Here is a 21,608-nt window from a genome sequence, read left to right as displayed (position 1 = left end):
TGCGTTTATGTCAAATTCATTCATGAACAAGCCAAAATAATGACAAAGTCAGACCAGTGGTTGCTTTTGGGGGTATTGACTGAGAAGGGCCTAAGGGAACTTCCTAGGGTGATAGAAATATTTCATTATCTTCCCCTGTGTGGTGGTTACTCTGATAGATACAAATGCCATCATTTGTTTATTTGCTTTTTTCTTTAAAATTGAGGATACATGTCAAAATACTGTGTTCCAAGGTCTTCTCAGGTGGCTCAATGGTAAAGAATTGCCTGCCAATGCAGGAGGTGGGGTTCTGATCCCTGGGTTGTGAAGGTCCCATGGAGGAGGAAATGGCAACCCACTCCAGTATTCTTGTGGAGAATCCCATGGAATGAGGAGCTTGGCAGGGTACAGTCTATTAGGTCACAAAGAGTTGGACATGACTGAGTGACTGGACATGAATGCACTGTGTTCCAAGTTTCCCTGGATTAGATCTTTTTTCCTGTTCTGGGTGGATATGTTACTTTGAAATGCAGATAAGTTTACCATATTCGTAGACCTTTGATTTTAAGTTGAAAAGACAAAGACATTGACCAATGTGATGAAAGTGAAAGAGGAGAGTGAAAAAGTTGGCTTAAAGCTCAACATTCAGAAAACTAAGATCATGGCATCCAGTCCCATCACTTCATGGCAAATAGATGGGGAAACAGTGGAAACAGTGGCTGACTTTATTTTTTGGGGCTTCAAAATCACTGCAGATGGTGATTGCAGCCATGAAATTAAAAGACGCTTGCTTACTCCTTGGAAGGAAAGTTATGACCAACCTAGACAGCATTTTAAAAAGCAGAGACATCACTTTGTCAACAAAGGTCCATCTAGTCAAGGCTGTGGTTTTTCCAGTGGTCATGTATGGATGTGAGAGTTGGACTATAAAGAAAGCTGAGCACGGAAGAATTGATGCCTTTGAACTGTGGTGTTGGAGAAGACGCTTGAGAGTCCCTTGGACTGCAAGGAGATCCAACCAGTCCATCCTAAAGGAGATCAGTCCTGAGTGTTCCTTAGAAGGACTGATGTTGAAGCTGAAACTCCAATACGTTGGCCACCTGATGCAAAGAGCTGACTCATTTGAAAAGACCCTGGGAAAGATTGAGGGCAGGAGGAGAAGGGGACGACAGAGGATGAGATGGTTGGATGGCATCACCAACTCAATGGACGTGGGTTTGGGTGAACTCCGGGAGTTGGTGATGGGCAGGGAGGCCTGGCGTGCTGCAGTCCATGGGGTTGCAAAGAGTCGGACATGACTGAGCAACTGAACTGAACTGAAAAGTATGTTTGAAAGAACTTGAGGTTTCACTACATGTTTAGAGACTTATGTAATACGGAAGAATCTTTTGTATTCTATTACAAGTTAATCATAAAAGAGATGTTGTCTGTAAGTTTAAATTATACATAATGGTCCATCTCTGGGAACCCTGCTTCCAGGTAATGAGAATTAAGCTAAAATACTGTTGTTTAGCTCATAGGAAACATCCTGACCAGGCCTACTTTTGAATGACTATAGAGAAGAAGAAATTATCACTTCCCCTCCAGAGGCTGATGGGAAACAGGAAGTGTTTGACTTTACTCTCTCTCCTTTTAGTATAAAAGGAGACTGAATTCTAAACTCGGAAGATGGTTCTTTGAGGCATGAGTTCACCATCTTCTCTGTCTGCTGGCTTTCCAAATAAAGTTGTTATACTTTGCCCTAACAACTAGTCTCTTGATTATTGGCTTGTCATGTGGCAGAGTAGTATGAGCTTAAACTCGGTAGCCCTTACGAATGTTTTAATTGTCAGTTTTTGTGTTCGTCCTACAAGTATGAAGTGTTTAAAAAACAGATCAAATGCATTATATTTACAAATGGGGTTTAAAATACTGAAAGGAATTTAACTACATGCTGTAAATGGGAGCAATTATTAATTTAAATTCATCAAATATTAAAGTCTTTCTCTGGCCTTCCATTCTCATATTTCATGTAACAATTTTAATAAAACTCTGCAGTTTTGTTCTGTCGTTGCCATAACTGTTCCAGTAATCTAATTCTTTGTAACAAAGTATTACCTTAAATTATACTGACTTAAAACACCAACTATTTTATGTGTGTGTGAGCTAAGTCACTTCAGTCGTGTCTGACTCTTTGCAGTCCTATGGATTGTAGCCTGCCAGACTCCTCTGTCCATGGGATTCTCCAAGCAAGAATACTGGAGTGGTTGCCATGCCCTCCTTCAGGAGATCTTCCCGACCCAGGGATTAAACCCATATCTCCTGCATGGGAAGGCAGGTTTTTTACCAGTGACTAGTGCCACCAATACTTTATAATAGGGATGTTCAGGAATTTGAGCAGGGCTCTGCTGGCAATTCTTCTCTTCCATGGGATATTGACTGAGGGCATTCAGTTGTATTGAGCTAGTCAATGGCCTAATCTGGTGGGTCCAAGATAGGTTCACTCACACATCTTGTATCCTGGCAGGGATGGCTGGAAGGCTGAGCTCAGCTGGAACTTTAAGCTGGAATGCTTACATGACAATTTGAGGTTAAGAAAAGAGAGATCTCCAAGAAGCCTTGATAGAAACTGCAAGGTCCTAAAACATCCCTGACCTTGCATCCTATGGTCAAGCAAGTCGCTAAAGCCAGCCCAGACTCAAGGGACTGGAAATTAGGCTTCATTTCTCAATGGAGGAGTGGCAAATAATTTCCAGTCATCTTTATTTACCGCAGCTGATGCACTTTTTGATATTTCTAACAGAATTTTCCAGAGCACTTTCATTTGAATTATTTGAGTAACAGAGTTTTTTAAAACTATATATAATGCTAACACTGGAAATGTTAAGCCTAGCCTCTTAGCCACATTCAGGATACTGAGTATCTTGCACTTGTTCCTTTGGATAGATTCCCCCTCCTTCTCTCCTTCTTCATCCTCCTCTCTGCCCTTAGGTGCTGACCTGTTCAGACTACAAGGAGTCTAAGTCTTAGGTGTGTTCATGACATATTGCAATCGAGGTTATCATTGCTTCCAAACCCTTTAAGGAACAGAAACAAGGAATATGTATTTTAAAAAATCATGAGTTCATGCTGACATTTCCAATTCATGTAAAATAGTATAAGATTTCACCCCTAATATTTTTGATTTTATCCTTGGATCTCCTTTCTCTTTCAATAAATATCTTAATTCCTAAAAATATTAAAATATTACATATTTCTTTATTCCACAAGATACAAAAATAGTTTCAAAATTACAACAGTAATACTAACAATAAAACTACTGCATGAGTTATAAGATTTCTTTGCAGTTCTTTTTGTCCTTAGAAATATATCCCACTTATGATATACAGTCAGAGCACTGTATTAATATGTCACTTAAAATATTTGTTTTGTCTATGTGGTTATATTTCTCTTGTTTACATAATTTCATTATTTAGATTTATTTTTCATTTTAATGTTTTTTCTTCCTGATTTAACTCAATCTTTTAATATATGAAACTCTTCTATAGTTTAAAAGTAAAAGCTTATAAAAAGGCAAACTTAACACGTTAAATAGGTAAAATATATGGTATGTGAATTATATCTCAATGAAACCGTAATTTAAAAAAAGGAAGAAGAGCCATGCATATTTCCATACATATATTTTGCTTGTTTTTGCATAACAACACTTGAAGGATTAATTAGAACCTAATAAAAAAAGGTACCATACGGTACCTGAAGCCACCATTTAATATTTTTATGTGGAAATAATTCTTTATTTAGTAAAAATACTTAAATGGTGGCTTCAGTTTCCGTATGGTACCTTTTTTATTAGGTTCTAATTTATCTTTCAAGTGTTGCTATGTGAAAACAAGCAAAATATATGTATATTTTTTCTAATTCTTTTATTGTACTTTTATCCCCCTTAACACTGTATCTCCTAGTTACATAAACATCTTCTTCAGAAATTGCTTTTACTTTAGCAAGATTTGCAATCGTGAGTTCAGACTCCATAAAGGATATAACTGTTTTACACTACTCCATTTCGCTAAGAAAAATATTGATTTCTTCAGTTGGCTTCTGTAAGTTTACCAAACTGGCAATGAGGTCTTTTGAAGCAAATATTTTTACAGGTAGTTTCCACCTCCCACCTCCCAACAGCACCTTTCTTGACAGGGCTTGCAGAATCTTAGTTGCAAGATCTTAGTTACTTCCCTGACCAGGGAATAAACCCAAGCCATAGCAGTGAAAGCACAGAGTTCTAACCACTGGACCACCAGGGAATTCCCCAAGCAAATATTTTTAAACCAAATACTACTTTCTGTTCAATGTAAAGTATTTAAGAGAGTATCAGTAACATGGAGAGACTTTGTAAGGCTTAAATTATAAGGTTATTCTTTTTTGGAAGATAATTTTGCTGGAAACCTGTATTTTTGAGGCCCATATGCTGTGTTCTCAATAATTTTTTTTGATGATTGCCATCATTAAGTACTCATGCTGAAAACCAGTATTCAATCAGTTGCTATGTTTTATCACTTTCATCTCCTAAATTGTCTAAAATCAATTCCCTAGGCTACCTGCCATCTCCCTCATCTTCTCTGGATCACTGCAACCGCACCTCAAAATCCTCCTTCTCAAGGCCAACAGAGCATCTGAATGTAAATCAGATCACCAGCACCCCAAGCTTAAAAACTTTTGGTGTCCTGCCCATGCCTCATCTTTAAAAGTAAATTCCAAGCTCTTCGACAAGTTCTTATGGGGCTTCAAGGTCTGACCCAAGCCTCTCTCTCCAGCCTCACCTCACCCTTTATGCTCCAGCAACGTCATATGCCTTGTGATTGCACCCCCTCTACCCTCGCAGTTTCCACTACCTGGAAAGCTACCTGGCTAATTTCTCTTCAGAAGCAACGGTGGTTGGGGGAGAATCTAGGAAACCAATATTCTTCCAAAACATATTCACCCAAATGAGGACTTTTTGAAAAACTTTAAAAGATACAATAAATTGTTAATGACAGTCGCAAGTTGTTAAAATGGACAAACAGGAGGAAAGGACTAGGGGTCAAGATCATACCTCTAGATGAGGTAGCAGCGGAAGCTGGCTTTATTTCCCCACCGGTTAATGGCTCAAGGCCAGCCTCTGGGGGTTAGACCCTACAGGTGCCTCTGATGCCCGCAAGTTCTAAGAGATGATTCTGGTAGCCTGACTCTAAAAAGCACTCCTCTCTCTCCCATCCCACTTGACTGGTATCCCCTCGATACCAACTCCCAGGGGTAAACTGCTTATCCTTCAGTCAAGCATCTGAGGGAAGTGCACAACAGGGCTTACTCATCGTCATCACTTCAGCGCCCAGCACCTGTCTAGCACGCGTATGGCAATCAGTCGAATTAACTGAACAAAGAACTAAATAAATTAGTCGAATTAACAGAACAAAGAACTAAGTAAATGACAGTGCCTTCTCAGGAAGATCTCCTGGAGAAGGAAATGGCAACCCACTCCAGTATTCTTGCCTGGAAAAATCCCACGGACGAAGGAGCCTGGTAGACTACAGTCCATGGGGTCGCAAAGAGTCGGACGCGACTGAGCGACTTCAGTCAGTCTCAGCGATTACTTTTCCCTTTCATTAAAGAGCTCCCAGACCCCGCCCTACCTCAGCCAAGGTTCTGCCCCTTCCGTAACGAAGCCCCGCCCCTTCTTCCCCGCCAGGGCAGGCCCCGCCCCTTTGCCTCAAACACGCGAGTTTGGCGCCAACCGTGTTTTTTTTAATCCCTCCCAAAGGCGGGAACTATTAATGTGCGCCGAGGACGTGCTTTGCGTCCGATCCGATTGGCCGTGGGCGCTCAGTCCCGCCTCCGGGTCCTAATAGCGAGCTGGCATTGGTGGAGACGCCAGGGAGACCAGGCTGCCCAGAGAGGATCCCAGGCTGCTTTGGTCCAGGCGGGGCGGGTAAGTTCTTGTTGGGGGTCCGGTCTGCGCGGAGCTTCTGGGAAGAGTTTGCATGGGGCGGTAGTCCCCTCAGCGGAGGCTGACTGCGTCTGGGGAGCCAGGGAGTTGAAGGGAGCAGCGGAATCGGTGGGGGTTGGCGTGCGTCTGATGGCCGGGGCCCCCAGGAAGCCGCGTTCCTCGGATGCAGCTTCTGGGCTTTCACTCCAGATCCCTCTGTGGTCCTTCGGGAGAATTCGGGAGGCGGAGGGGCGGGGGGGGGGGGCGAGGACTAGCGCGGGTAGGAATTGTCCTTTCGACCACTCTTCCTGCCCCTCCCCTCCAAAACCTATCTCTCCTTGGAATTGTCCTTTCGACCAGTCTTCCTTCCCCTCCCCCAAAAAACCTATCTCTCCTTGGAATGTACTCGTTCGGATGCGATTCTCTGGAGGAATGGGTCTTTGCTGTGTCTGGTGATCATTGATGTAGTTTGTTTCGGCCACTGTTATACCCAGAGAAGTTGTTTACCTTAATCTCTCAGGTATGAGAATCTTTCCTAACACAGAGTAGACCCTAAATCAGATGTGAATGTATAATTTGTAGAGTCTCAAGATTTGCGCTTCAGACATCAACTTGCCATTGATTCTGATGCTTCCCTGCTCTTTCCCATTCTTTACAGCTCTAGCTCCAAACCTTGTCTGTCTTGAAGGCTCCTCCCGCATCTCACTCGGGGCTCTTTTGATTGAGGAGGGACAGAGGCCTTCAGGGGAAGAATCCCCCTAACCCAATTAGTTCCAGCGTTTCTTGCCATTTTGCAAGAGATCACCCATTTAAAATTTTTTTTGCATTCTTCTCTCTAATGAATATTCTTGGTTTTGTCATCTGGCTTTAGAGACAGCTAGGTTCTAATCCCGGAGAAGGCAATGGCACCCCACTCCGGTATTCTTGCCTGGAGAATCCCAGGGACGGGGGAGCCTGGTGGGCTGCCGTCTATGGGGTCGCACAGAGTCGGACACGACTGAAGCGACTTAGCAGCAGATTCTAATCCCAGGTCTCCCTTTAACAGCTGTTGGACCTTGAGGCGAGTTTCTCTTATCTATTTCTGCATCTGTAAATTGGGAAAAATAATAGTTTGTACCTCATAGGACTTTGGGAGGATTTGAGATACATTAATAATGTATTTAAGAGCATTTAGATCAGTGGCTGGCACATAGGGTACAATATATATGGTGTTTGTTACTCTTTTCCCCTTACATCATTTTAGGGATCTTGCTATATTAGATTAAGCCTTTCTTGTGAGCCTAAAAATACCCTTTCCCTCTCCCCTGACTCTTTGTCTACAGATATTTTTGTTTTTCTCTACAAATGTTTATTTCATTCCCTCATTTTTTTTTTTCTTAAAGGAAACCTCCTTCAGACTGTCTCTTAAAGACATCCTATCACAAAAGTCTAGGTGATCCTTCCCTCATCTGCTTTGCTTTCACATCTGAATTCACTGGGATTGTTCCTCAAAAGATTATGAGTGAGCTTGCAACTCTTTGCTTTCATCATCATGGTTCTCAACTTTAAAAAGTTTGCCTTTACACTTTGGTGCAACTCTCCTATCAGAAACAATTCTCATTGTATACTGAGACACTCATTTGGAGACAGATGAGAGGAAATGTGAAAAATCCTTCTTCCCAAGAGATACGGATACATAATTCCTCCTTTTCTGTTTCCTGTCTTCCTTTTCAAGAGAATCACTGGTCTTTGTAACTTCAAGAGTAATCTCACTTGTAGCGGTTGTATCTTTTTAATTGATGAAGTATAGTTGCTTTACAATGTTGTGTTAGTTTCTGGTATACAGCAAAGTGATTCAGTTTTATATACTCTTTTCTTATATATATACTCTATATATTCTCTTTCATGTTATTTTTCATTATGATTCATTACAGGATATTGAATATAGTGTGCTGTGCTATAGGACCTTATGGTTTATCTATTTCATATATAGTAGTTTGTATCTGCTAACCCAAACTCCTGATTTATCCCTTCCTCACACTCCTTTTCCCGTTTGATAACTATAAACTTGTTTTCTGTGTCTGTGAATCTTTCTGTTTTGTGAATAAGTTCATTTGTGTCATATTTTAGATTCAACATGTAAATGATCTCATTTGGTATTTGTCTTACTCTTTCTGACTTACTTTACTCAATATAACAATCTCTTGGGCTAGCCATGTTGCTGAAGATAGCAATATTTCATTCTTTTTATGGCTGAGTAGTATTCCATTGTGTATGTATACCACATCTTTTTTATCCATTCACTTGTCAATGGACATTTAGATTGTTTCTATGTCTTGGCTATTATAAATAGTAACAATTATGTCTTGTCTTCTGTGCTATATACTGTCAGTTTAGACATCTTGTCCTGAATGTCCTACACATAATTCAACATGTCTTCTTTGGTTCTCCATTTCAGTTAAAAGCATGACTACCTTGTTATTGAAGCTAGGAACTGAAGAGTTGTCTTTAGCAAATTGGGATTTTGATTATTTCAGCAAATATTTTTTTTATTACCTACCAACCTGTCAGGCTCTGTGCTGAGACCTGGGATACAAGGGTAAACAGAACAGACCAGGGCCTGGTCTTGGTGGAGCGTATAGTCTAGTGGATGAGACAGATATTTCTTTAGGAATCCCACAAAAATGTAATCATAAACTGAAAAGAGGCCATGTAGAGAAAGGACACAGTGTTATAAGAATATTTAACAGATGGTTAAATTTAACAGGGGCTTCCCTGGTGATTTCGACAGTGAATATCTACCGGCAATGCAGGAGACCTAGGTTGGGTTTGGAGTATAGGCTGTCAGGAGTCTCCTGCATCTCTTGCATTGCAGGTGGATTCTTTACTGCTGAGCCACTGGGGAAGCCCTTAAGCCACAGTATCAAAGAGGAACTGAGTGAAGGAGGGCAGTGAGAAAAGAGCACTCCCTGCTGAGGCCCTGTGGTGGGAGGAACAGACTGTGTTCCAGGAGCTGAAGGAGGGCCCTTATGATCAGAGCAGAGATTCCTGGAGAATGGGGGAGAATGATGCAGACTAACACTGCAGCTTCCCTAGTGGCTCAGTGGTAAAGAATCCGCCTGCAGTGCAGGAGACTCTCGTTCGCTCTCTGGGTCAGAAAGATCCCCTGGAGAAGGGAATGGCAACCTACTCCAGTATTCTTGCCTGGGGAATCCTAGGGACAGAGGAGCCTGGCAGGCTGCAGTCCATAGGGTCTCACAGAGTCAGACATGGCTGAAGCGACTGAGCACACAGCACACAACACTTAGAGGAGTGGGCAGAGGCTGGCTCACTCAGGGCTTTGTAAGCAGAACTGTGACAAATTTGTTTTCTAACCTAGAATCAGCTGGAAGCACTGAAGAGTTTTAAGCAAAGGAGGGAACATGATCATATTTGCATTTTGAAAAGACAACTCAGGCTGTGGTTTTGAAACGGGCAATATTGGGTACTTGAATAGGTGCGTGCATGCTAAGTTGATTCAGTCGTGTCCGACTCTTTGCGACCCTGTGGACTGTAGCCCACCAGGCTCTTCTGTCCGTGGGACTCTCCAGGAAAGAATACTGGAGTGGATTGCCATTTTCTACTCCCGGGTATCTTCCTGACCCAGGGATTGAACCCATGTCTCTTATATCTCCTGCATTGGCAGGCGGGGATCTTTACCACTAGCTCCATCTGGGAAGCCCGATACTTGAATACATTTTTCCTTAAATCTTTTTGATTCTGTCACTGAAATCTCTGAGGTCTGCTTCTAATCTTTATTTCCACTGTTAATAACTTAGTCACCCCTCATTGTCTCCTGTATAATAGCCTTTGCTATCTGCCTCACTACTAATATTTTCAGTACTCTTCTTGCTAGAGTTGAATGTCTGAAATGCAGATTTTTTTTCTTTGAAATGCAGATTTGATCATTATATTTCTTGGCCTTAAAAGCTTTTAGTGGTTCCCTCATTCTATGGTTGAAGAAGTCCAAGTATTTCACCAGACTTTCTAAAACCTCAGTTCTCACATTCTATTCTGTGGGTATTCAAACCCAGTCTTGCTTGTGAACTTATTGAAAAATGTGGGAAGATGGTGTCAGGAAGTGTGTTTGCACGCAGGAATCCAGTTTCACTGAACCTTGGGATTTTGGAAATCTTGGGGTAGTGAGTGAGATGGTCAGAAATGTAGGTGCCAGTGTCTGTGTTGACTTTATTCAGTAAGTATTGGGAAGTAATACGAAGTTTTTGAGCAGGAAATGAGATGAACAGGATTGCTTTGGAAGAACTAACTCAACAATTGTGGGTAGCATATGTTTGGAGAGGGAAGATAACTAGGTAGCTATAGTGGGGGCTGAAACAAATTTCTTTAGCAAGAACAAAGAAAAAGAGAGAAGCATCATTAGGGATGCTACTCAAAGACACAGCAATGCAGGAGGTGACAGATGTTGATGGAAAGATTTTTTTTTTGTGGTTTGATTTTGGACTTGGTGAGCTTGGACTTACAGGAATGTGTTTATTAACTTTAGCATCTTATTGCTGACTCTTAGTTTGTATTTTAGTACAGGCAGTTCCTAGTTTTCAGGCACTGAAGGAGCAGCAGAGGCGTCTGATCTGGTATCCCTGTTTTTTGTAGCAGTTCTTGCTCTCTATCCCAACTTCTTTGTGTTTGCCCATCAAATATTGAATCCAGACTTTGCTTTGCAGTTGTAGAAAATAAGATGTCCAGGAGCTTGTCACCTTAGGAGAGTATTCAGATACATTTTTACAAGGGCCCAATAGCATTTAGAACTAGTTTTGTGTTATTAAATTGTAACTACAGCTCTGTGAAGTCTTCCCTATGAGCTTTTCCCTAACCCTAAGTAGTCTTTTGAGTGAGAGCCAGTGAATAAACCATGAGCTTTAGTTAACAGATATAGATATATTTTGGTTAAGGGTCTTTTGGTTGATTTCCTTGTTTATTCAGCACACCTTTATTTTCATATTTATGTATTAAGTGCTGAGAATATAGAGATTTCTAAAACTTGATCTCTGCTTTCAGGTTGCTCATATTCTGTCTAACTGCTGTCCAGTACAGCAACCTCTAGCCACATATGGCCATTTAACTTTTTTTTTTCTCTTGGCCATGCTACACAGCTTGAGGGATCTTAGTTTCCCAACTAGGGATTGAGCCCCCATGCCCCCTGCAATGGAAGTGTGGAGTCCTAACCACTGGACCACCAGGGAACCCCCTCTTTAACTCTTAAGTTATTTAAAACAAGCTACAATTTAAACATCAGTCTCAATGTGTTAGGCCACTTAATGGATTCACCAATATGTCCATGTTCTAATCTTAGGAACCTATGAATATGTTGCCTTACATGGCAAAAGAAAGTTTGCAGGGAATTCTCTGGTCCAAGTTAATGGAGAAGAATGTTAGAATCCAAGGTATGGATATTATGTGTGCTTATTGCTCCTTTGCTGGTGGAGCAAAGAAATATCAATACATGTGTGTCTACTAACTCATGTATATACATGTACCTATAATTACTTCTATATCTAATCATCTGTACCTATGTTGAGTTAAATGTGTGTTCTTACTGATATTTTCAGCTATAATCTATTACCATAGGTGTCATTTTTAGTATGTTCTCTTGCTTTTCTGTAACTTGCTTCAGTAGCAAGAAACCTGGCTCTCACTACCACCCATTGATTAAATCATTCAACTCCAATATACATATATAACAGATCAGAACTATCAATTTGTACCCTGATGGGAAGCAACTTCATCAACTAGAAGACAGTGCTTATGCTAATTGAGATTTTAATGCTATACCATCTTCCATTTGGGGGAATAAATCTTACTTGTCCTTAGTGTACTTTTGTTTTTGTTTTTTGTTTAATGTCTTGCTGGATGCAGTTGGCTAATACTTTTAAAAAACTGTTTCTGTGTTCATAAGAAAGATTGACCTCTAGTTTTCCTGTCTTGTAATTTTCCTGTTTTGTCCTGTCTTTGCCCAGTTTTGATGTCTAGACTGTACTAACCTTATAAATCTTGTCTCTCAGCCTTTTTCCCCCCATCTGTTGTCTGGAATAGATTTTATCTCTTGTTTGAAGGTATGATAGAATTATAAGTTTCTTTATGAGTAGATTACTATATCAAATTGTTTAATCATCCTAGATTAACTACTGTATTGAATTATTTAAAAATGTGTTCATATTTTCTGTTTCTTCTTTAGTCAGTTTTTACAAGTTACATTTTTCTGAAAAGCCATCCTTTTCATTGAACTTTCAAATATATTTTGTTAATAACTTAATCTCTGCTGTATGTGAAACTGTTGTGCACGTGTGCTCAGTCACTCAGTTGTGTCCAACTCTTTGGGACCCCATGGACTGTAGCCCACCAGGCTCCTCTGTCCATGGGATTTTCCTGGCACAAATACTGGAGTAAGTTGCCGTTTCCTTCTCCAGGGGATCTTCCTGATCTAGGGATCAAACCCAAGTCTCCCGCAGCTCCTACATTGGCAGGCGTGTTCTTTACTGCTGAACCACCGGGGAAGCCCGTGTGAAGCCGTACTCCTTTTCTATTCCTAATGTTTGTTCTTTCTTTTTCTTTATTAGTTTTGCCAGGTATATGCCTATTTGATTCATCCCTTTAAAGAGCTAGTATTTATTTTTATTCATCTTCATAGCGTTTGTTTCTTTTCATTAATTTATTTTTTTGTGTGTCTCTTTCAGTTTACTTTGTTCTTTTTGTTGAGTTGGATGACCTAATTAATATTTTGTATTCTTTTCCTATAAATTTATTTAATGCTATAACTTTTCCTCTAAAAGTACAATTTTCGTTGTACCCCACAAATGTTGTGTATTATATTCATTGTTAGTTAGTTCTGTGTATTTCCCAATTTCCATTAATATTTGTTCTTTGACCTATGTTTGTGGTTTTTGAAAGTAATTGGGAAATTTGAAAATGCACTGTTAATTTCAAATTTTATTAATAAAAGCATATCTGTGAAATTTGCTGAAACTCACTATTATAATACATTGTCCATTTTTATAAATGTGCTTGGAAGTAATATAAGTGTTGTTATTTAGTGTAGCTAATGTAAAAATCATCAGATCAAATCTGTCAATTTTGTGTTCAGAGATGTATCTTTAAATCTCTTTTAACTGCTCAATTAGCAGAGTGTGTTAAAACCTCTGTTGTAATTGCTTACGAGTATCAGACAAAAGCCACATGGTGGCTTTAAAAGAGAAAGCGTATTAGAAAGTATTGTTAACAGTGAGTTGGAATAACTGGGAATTGGTTAGTAAAGAGTTAAAGATAACCCTAAGAAACTAGGAGTAGCAGATACAGGATCAGCCACTACCTTCAGGGTTGAGATAGATCATCCAGAGAAGACCCATCTCCCCATTATTGGGAAGAGTGTGGCCCGGGCTAATTGAATGATGGAGAAATTGCCAAGTGCCTTGCTGGTGACAGTGCTTTGAACCTAGCAGAGGAGGTACATAGGGAAGCCCCTAGATGCTGCTGGCTGTTGGGTGCTGTGGGATCCAGGCGTTGGAGAAGCTGCCCTCTCCATAAGCCTAGCAGGAGAAAGCTATGTCCTGCAGGAGTCCATTGTAATAGCAACCTTATGTATAGGAGGCAAGCATGTCGAAAAATTGTGCCTTTGCAGAAACCTAGTGCTGGAGATACTAAATGCTGGAGAACGCTGGCTCTGTAGGTACTGAGTGCTGGAGAACGCTGGCTCTGCAGGAACCTGGCCAGCCAGACACACTGAAAGTAGGAAGAGAACCCCGCTTCCTTTCCAGGGTCCCTTCAGCACTCTCTCCTGACAAGACTGTACATAGGGCCAGTTAGCAAAGGAGAAATATTTTCAAGGCCTACCTCCATTATCACACAAGGGTGCTGCTGCTGCTAAGTCGCTTCAGTCGTGTCCGACTCTGCGACCCCATAGATGGCAGCCCACCAGGCTCCACCGTCCCTGGGATTCTCCAGGCAAGAACACTGGAGTGGGTTGCCATTTCCTTCTCCACTGCATGAAAGTGGAAAATGAAAGTGAAGTCGCTCAGTCGTGTCCAACTCTTCGCGACCCCATGGACTGCAGCCTATCACACAAGGGTAGATAGGGAATAAAGAGGGATCATAATTGCCACAATTCCTTTAACTTTATGTGCATATACATATATATAAATAATTCTCAGAAACAATTATAAATAATTCTCAGAGACAATTTTGAAGATCTCTTAATGCTACATCTACTGTAACTAAGAAATAAGCAGCCACTTTCCTCTTAAATTTTAAAAGGAATTTAAAAAAATATATTTTATTTGGTGGTAGAGGCCTAGAAAGTAAGGTTGGCAGACAGTGATCCCATAAACAATTGGAGAAAAGTTTAAGACAGGTGAGGGGCAAAAACTCAGGATTTTTTGAATCTCTTGTATTTCCCAATTTTAAATAACCAAGACAAGTAGAATCTTTTTTTTTGTCTTTTTAGAGTAATACCTGCCAATAGTAAAAACTGAAACTGTGAAATAATATGCAGTGAAGACTTTGCTCTATTTGATCTGTTTAACCAAGTCATCAGATTAATGGGTCACCATTTTGTGAAAAAAAAAAAAAAAATCCATTGAGTGATGCTCCCTTCAGTTTGCAGCTAGTAGTAGGTTACTGTCAGGAAACCTGTGAGTTTCTTCTCCCTCAGTTGGGTGCTGCTTTACCAAGAGTTAGTTGTGTTACTTGCCAAATGTGATTATGCCATCTTTGCCTTTTGTAATTATTGCGCAGGCTATAACAGTTGATTAAAAATATACATATGCCTTGATTTTATTTAAAGACATATAAATTGTATCTCTTGTGGTAGAATCATGACCTTTCTTTGAGTATACATCCAATGATTAGAGCTCTGACTTCCTTGCACACCAAGAAGATGTTGCTTAGGATTTCCAGGACTGTTTTCATTTGAGTAACAAATTCTGTACTTCTGAGTCCATCTGAGTCCAGACTAGATTTTCTCTTCCAGTATTTTGGATTATGTCACCCTCACTTGATTTGATAGCAATTGTAAGTGTCTTGCTTCTCACCTTTTAGACTTTCTAAAACATTTAGTCTAGTTTTTCCTGGGAAATCGCTGAATAGTAATCTCACTCCAGTATTCTTGCCTGGGAAATTCCATGGACAGAGGAGGCTGGCAGGTTATAGTCCATGGGATCGCAAAGAGTCAGACATGACTTAGTGACTAAACCAACAACAACAATCATACTTTTACTTAGAAAAATAAGAAAATAAGCATAATTGAATTTGATAATAGATGCACCTGGTTGTGGTAGGTTATCTCAGTTGGTGAGAGCAGAGATATGCAGGCACAGATACCCTTAATAACTGCAAATAGCCATAGTGGCCATAGTTCATTGACTGTGGGCAACATTCATATATCTTACAGGCAGAATGGAGAGTGTCAGATAAGTTAGTGAAAGTCAGATAAGTCAAGATATTTTTAAACTGCTTTGGATTCTTACGTTGCTTCCAGTCTCGTGCTACATCGAATATTCCTGTGTATACATTTTTGTAATCATGTGCTTGATATATCTATAGAGCAAATTACTAGACATGAAATTGTTTAAATTGCATTTAAAAATTTGATAGCTGTTGCCAGATCACCTCCTTAGAGTTTGTACCAGCATATGCTTGATGTATGCGAGTATGTGTGAATATTGTTTAGTTGCTAAGTAGTATCTGATTCTTTTGCAACCCCATGGACTGTAGCCTGCCAGGCTTCTCTGTCCATGGGATTTCCCAGGCAAGAATCGAGGAGTGGGTTGCCATTTCCTTCTCCAGGGGATCTTCCCAACCCAAGTTATCAAACCCACGTCTCCTGTGTTGGCAAGCAGACTCTACCACAGAGCCACCTGGGAAGCCCATGAGAGTATAGATGTCACTTTTTTCCAACACCTTTACCAACCTAGTATAGTATCAAACTCTTTGCAATTTGCCCATCTTACTCCCTTGTTGGTAAAAACATGTATGTCTAGAGTCTCATGTATATCTAAGGTTACCCCCAGGTTTGATGATTTGTTAAGAGGACTCACAGAACTCACGATATATTTGTACTTACTTAGTATGATAGTTGGCTTATTTTAGTATAAAAGCTAATTTATATTTTGGTCTACTTTATAAAATTGGCATCATTTACTTTGTGATATGGGTTAACCATATCAACAAGTTTAAGATTTTTTGTTTTATAGTTTTAGCTTTTAGAAAATGCCAGACATTAAAAAACAACAACAGAGTGAACTCTGTCATTGTGTCCAAATTTGAAAGTTATCTTTTAACTTAAAGCTAAGTTTAGTCTCTGAATTGTGAGGTTGATTTTAACAGTGGAGAATATTTCTATTTAATACCTTAGATGGAGACTATCAAAAAGAAATAGGATCATGGCAGCAGATGATGACAATGGTGATGGAACAAGTTTATTTGATGTCTTTTCTGGTAAGAGCTCATTTTAATTGTCTTTCTAAATTTATTTAATTATAAAGTCATGTATTTATTCTCATTGATAACACTGTCGTTATCAACTTTTTCTCCCCACACGTAAATGAATACAATCAAGTGCTTGGCAAATAGAAAGTGCTTAGTAAGTGAGAACTTTCTGATTATACTTTCAGACCTCTTAAATATAATAAAATTAACAACTTTGCCAGTATAAGCAGTAATGATTTTTTATTGTCATATGCAAAAATATAAGGGAAAAAATATAAGTAAAAAAGCTGGCTTAAAACTCAACACCCAAAAATGAAGATCATGGTATCCGGTCCCATCAGTTCATGCAAACAGATGGGGGAAAAATGGAAATAGTGACAGGCTTTATTTTGAGGGGCCAAAATCACTGTGGATAGTGACTGCAGCCGTGAAATTAAAAGACGCTTATTTCTTGGAAGAAAAGCTATGACAAATCTAGACTTGTGTGCATGCTAAGTTGTTTCAGTTGTATTCAACTCTTTGCAACCCCATGGACTGTAGCCTACCAGGCTTCTCTGTCCACAGGATTCTCCAGGCAAGAATACTGGAGTGGATTGCCATTTCCTCCTCCCAGTGATGTTCCTGACCCAGGGATGTACCCACATAGCTCCTGGGTGTCCTGTGTTTCAGGTGGATTCTTTACCATTAAGCCATCTGGGAAGCCTGACAAACCTAGACAGTATATTAAAAAGCAGAGACATCACTTTGCCGACCAAGCTCCGTATAGTCAAAGCTGTGGTTTTTCCAGTAGTCATGTACGGATGTGAAAGTTGGACCATAAAGAAGGCTGAGCGCTGAAGAATTGATGCTTTCAAACTGTGGTGCTTTAGAAGACTCTTGAGAGTCCCTTGGACAACAGGAGATCAAACTAGTCAATCCTAAAGAAAATCGACCCTGAATATTCTTTGGAAGGACTTGATCCTGAAGCTCCAATACTTTGGTCACCTGATGCAAAGAGCCAACTCATTGGAAAGGACCCTGATGCTGGGAAAGATTGAGGGCAGGAGGAGAAGTGGGCGACAGGATGAGATGGTTGGAATGGTGTTATCAACTCAATGGACATGAATTTGAGCAAACTCCGGGAGACAGTGAAGGACAGGGAGGCCTGGTGTGCTGCAGTCCATGGGGTCACAGAGAGTCGGGCATGACTGAGTGACTGAACAGTGAACAAGAGGAATTCCCTGGTGGTCCAATGATTAGGACTTGGTGGTTTCACTGATAAGGTGTATGTGTATGTGTTTATATATATATATACACATATACCATATATATACTTATCATATATATATGTATGATAGATACTTGTTACTCTTGAAACTGATATTTCCAGTAAATGGAGTGGTACTTGCTTATTGTTGTTTAGGGAAAAATTAACAGTCACAAATAGATGATTAGTTTGAAAGATGCAGCCAAGACCCAGTAGTAAAATAAGCTCATAAAATGGAAATATTTTTAGTAATACAAGATTTTAAACTTCTAAATCCTGACATAACATTTTAGTTCTTTGGTCTTAATTATAATTATGCTATGACAATCTCATTAAACTTTTTGAGGATATAGTTGTATATTTATTGATCAGAATTATGATTGCTATACAATGAAAAGGGCAGTTGTAGAACTTGTCTAGTAGAATTCCATTTTTGCTTGATGGTGGTTTAGTCACTAAATCATGTCCGACTCTTGCAACCCCATGGACTGTAGCCTGCCAGACTCCTCTGTTCATGGGATTCTCTGGGCAAGAATACTGGAGTGGTTTGCCATTTCCTTCTCCAGGGGATCTTCCTGACCCAGGGATCGACCCCCAGGTCTCCTGCATTGCAGGCAGATTCGTTACCAACTGAGCTATGAGGAAAAATATGTTTTAAAAAACTAATATCCATAGACATGAATAGATTCACATGGAATATGGCCATCATAACCACTCTGGATAGCATTATTTGTTTTTTGTTGTTATTTAATTATTTTTGCTGATGTTTTGTTATGCTGCTATATATTTGTCTTATGATATTTTTTCTTTGAAAAATTCTAAACCAATAGAAAAATGGAAAGTATAATGACCACCTTTACTTTTCATTTAGATTCATAAGTATCACAACTGTAAGTCCTATTTTGAAGGGCAAAACTATTTTGTTATTCTCATTTGCTGGAAATAGCTGCTCTCATTTCTGTGTACTGCTCTCTCTCAAGTTTTTGTCCACATGCATACATTGTTTGATAGTCACATACACAGTATACATTTTTATTTTTACTAGTTAACATGGTTTCACAAACATTTTTATTCCTATAACATTTTTGTACTTGTCTTGTATTATATCTGTCATTTCAGACTTATAGAAAAGTTGCAAGAATAAGAACATGCAAGGAACCTTTTACCTATGCCAGTGGCTTTAACATTGTACACATACTTTTTTATTTATACACATGCATGCACACAGTTTTTTCCTGACCTATTTGATAATCAGTTGTATACATTATGGTCCCTTATGTCCAAATACTTCAGTGTATAGTTCACGAGCAAAAGTTGGTTTTCTTACATAAAGACAGCATAATCATCAATTTCAGTAAATTTAACACTAATACTATAATTTTATTTAGTCTACCATCTTTATACCAGTTTTATCAGTTAATACAATAATGTCCTTTATTGCTGTGATTGGATTTAGACATCTCATTTTAAAAGTTTAGTTTGTTTCATCAGTTTTTTTCCTTTCTGATTTTCTTGCCTGTTTCAAGTATTTGAATATATTTGAGAATTTCATTCTGATTTACAAATTAGCTTTTTGGTTATACCTTTCTGCACTGTTTTTTATAATTGATTGCTCGAGGGACTGCAATATACGTTTTTAACATTTTATAGTCTAGTTATTAAAATGTAAGAATCTTTATGTAAGATGTAGAATCTTGTACATATAGTTGCATTTGACCTCCTTCTGTCCCTTTATGTTAAAGATGTCATGAACCCTGTGATACAGTGCTGTAATTTTTATTTTAGCCTATTGTATGTATCTTAAATAAACTAAGAGGAATTAAAACCAGTTAAGATGAAATATTAGTCTTTTGTATTTACTCAGTTATTTACCATTTTTCTCCTTCTAGTATCCTCTAGTATCCTTCTAGTATCGCTTTCCTCCCCGTTGTCTCTTTTCTTCTGGGACTCCAGGTATATAGTATGTGAGAACTCGTGATATTCTATAGGTTAGTAAGTGATCTTTTTTAAAATATTTTTTCCTCTATTCTTGCAATTGGATAATTTATTATCTGTCTTCAAGCTCACTGCCTCCTCTGTTGAATCTTTTTACATTAGGTATTGTAGTTTCAGTTTTAAAATTTTCATTTGGTTTTAGAGTTGTTTTTGTCTACCAAGATTTCCTTTGAGAAATTTTGAATTGCGTTTTGGACATTGTAAATGTTCGAGATATATGATTCTGTTATATTCCTCTGAAAAGTGCTAGTGTTTTTAATTTTAGCAGGCATTTATCTCAACTGAACTTGATCTTCTGTCTTCCCTGTGGTGAACAGTAGCTGAAATCTCTGTTTAGCTACAGAGATTTTTTAGCTTTTAGCTGGACTCCTGGGAGTTTTAACCTTTACTTGTGTTATTCAGATTTGGGCACAATTTGGGGAGTCCTCTCTGTGGCTCTTTGGATTTCCTCTTTCTAGTTGCTATTAATCACTCCCAAAGTTTTTTCTCTAATTCTTTAGGCTATTAGGACTGGAAGTGTCCATCTGAGTTTTTCTGCCTACTGTGGCTCCAACTAGGGCTTATCCTTGCACAAAAACTTTTAAAAAATAAAGGGGATAGGAATTCATTGCTTCTTGCAGGGGTCATCTCCTCTCCAGTTTTTGCCTGCTTTGGATTGCTCTTCAGTTCTTCAGATACCTTTATTTATTTATTTATTTATTTATTTTTTATTTTTTATTTTTTTAGATACCTTTTTTTAAAAAAAATTTAGGTACAGTTTACATATAATATTACAGTAATTTCAGATGTACAATATAATAATTCCATATTTGTATATATTGTGAAATGATTGCCACAGTAAGTCCAGTGATAGAGCATTAGCTACAGTTAGCTTTTAGTATTTTGTTTAGAGTTTTTCTTTTTGCAGGAAGATTGTTCTGATACTGGATTGGGAATCTTCTTACTAGTATCGTTTTGAAAGTGAGTTTTTAAGTCTGTATCTATGTACTAAGATGTGTGTGTTTATAAGGATGTACAAAAGCTTCTAAACAGTTTTCTTTTTTGGCACAAGACTGATATTCTTTTTCTGGTCCTTCAGAGTTGAAATGGAAAAACTTCACTAAGTACATCGAGTCAATTTTAACCAGTCTTTGTTTTTTTTTTTTTTCCAGCTTCTCCTCTTAAAAATAATGATGAAGGTTCTTTGGACATATATGCTGGGTTGGACAGTGCTGGTTCTGGTATGTAAATTCTGTAACAAAATACTTTTTTATTTTGTTTGGTCAGTCTGTTGGAAGTGTTTATTTTGTTGTTACCAATTCCTGGCATAACTCATAGCTTCTCAACAATTTGCCTTTTCTTTGAAGTGATTATACTCAGGTAACTATTTTTTGCCCAAATCTTTATCAGTGAAAAAATTAGCCCTTAGGTTTGTTTTTCTTCTGGGTGTCAGATTTAATTGGACCTTATGGAAAAGTATTTTGTACCATTAAAAATAAAGCTGGTGGTGGTGACTATGTCTATTACCTCATACACTGTTGCAGGCTACGTGATATTAGAACTTTTGAAAAGGGTAGGTACTATATGTGTTTTCAAATGAATCAGTACAGATATAATATGCAGAGAGTCTAATGACCTGTCTGATTGAGAAAACTTTTCTGCAATCAGATTTTTCAAAGCTTTGAACAAATATGATCTTTACATTTGATTTGTTGACAAATTTGTTTTAGGTAAAGTGGTTCTCCAATTCTAATCTGAAATTAGTATAGATTTAGATGAAATACAAGAGATGGGGAAATGTATAGCTCTTTGGGTAGAGGTAGACACTATATTAAAACACTTAACATGTATATTTTTCTTTTTTTACCCTAGTTTTATTGCGATATAATTGACATAAATATTAAGTAAGTTTAAGATGTATAGTGTGTTGGTTTTATACACTTAAATATTGCGAAATAATTACCACCATAGCATTAGCTAACACCTGTATAGCATCACATGATTACCATCTCTTTA

At 38.6% G+C, this 21,608-nt stretch overlaps 1 protein-coding gene across 2 annotated transcripts in view; it reads left to right on the top strand.

Moving 5' to 3' along the window:
* Positions 1 to 5,864: 5,864 nt before the first annotated feature.
* The window catches only part of CASP8AP2 (caspase 8 associated protein 2), a 32,795-nt gene continuing 17,051 nt past the window's right edge, over positions 5,865 to 21,608 (top strand). The window contains exons 1-5 of one of the 2 annotated variants that reach the window (XM_081528501.1): positions 5,865 to 6,437; positions 10,473 to 10,527; positions 11,247 to 11,337; positions 16,299 to 16,381; positions 20,765 to 20,833. In XM_081528501.1, coding sequence (XP_081384627.1) covers positions 16,327 to 16,381; positions 20,765 to 20,833 — 124 coding nt within the window. In that variant the 5' untranslated portion in view covers positions 5,865 to 6,437; positions 10,473 to 10,527; positions 11,247 to 11,337; positions 16,299 to 16,326. The remainder of the gene's footprint in view (positions 6,438 to 10,472; positions 10,528 to 11,246; positions 11,338 to 16,298; positions 16,382 to 20,764; positions 20,834 to 21,608) is intronic. The other variant, XM_081528500.1, reaches the window with a different exon arrangement.

Source organism: Giraffa tippelskirchi, chromosome 9, assembly GCF_054371585.1.
Source record: "Giraffa tippelskirchi isolate mGirTip1 chromosome 9, T2T-mGirTip1v1.2.pri, whole genome shotgun sequence".
Lineage (NCBI taxonomy): Eukaryota > Metazoa > Chordata > Mammalia > Artiodactyla > Giraffidae > Giraffa > Giraffa tippelskirchi.
Note: the sequence above shows the minus strand (reverse complement) of the source record. Positions and strands in the feature narration are given on the sequence as shown.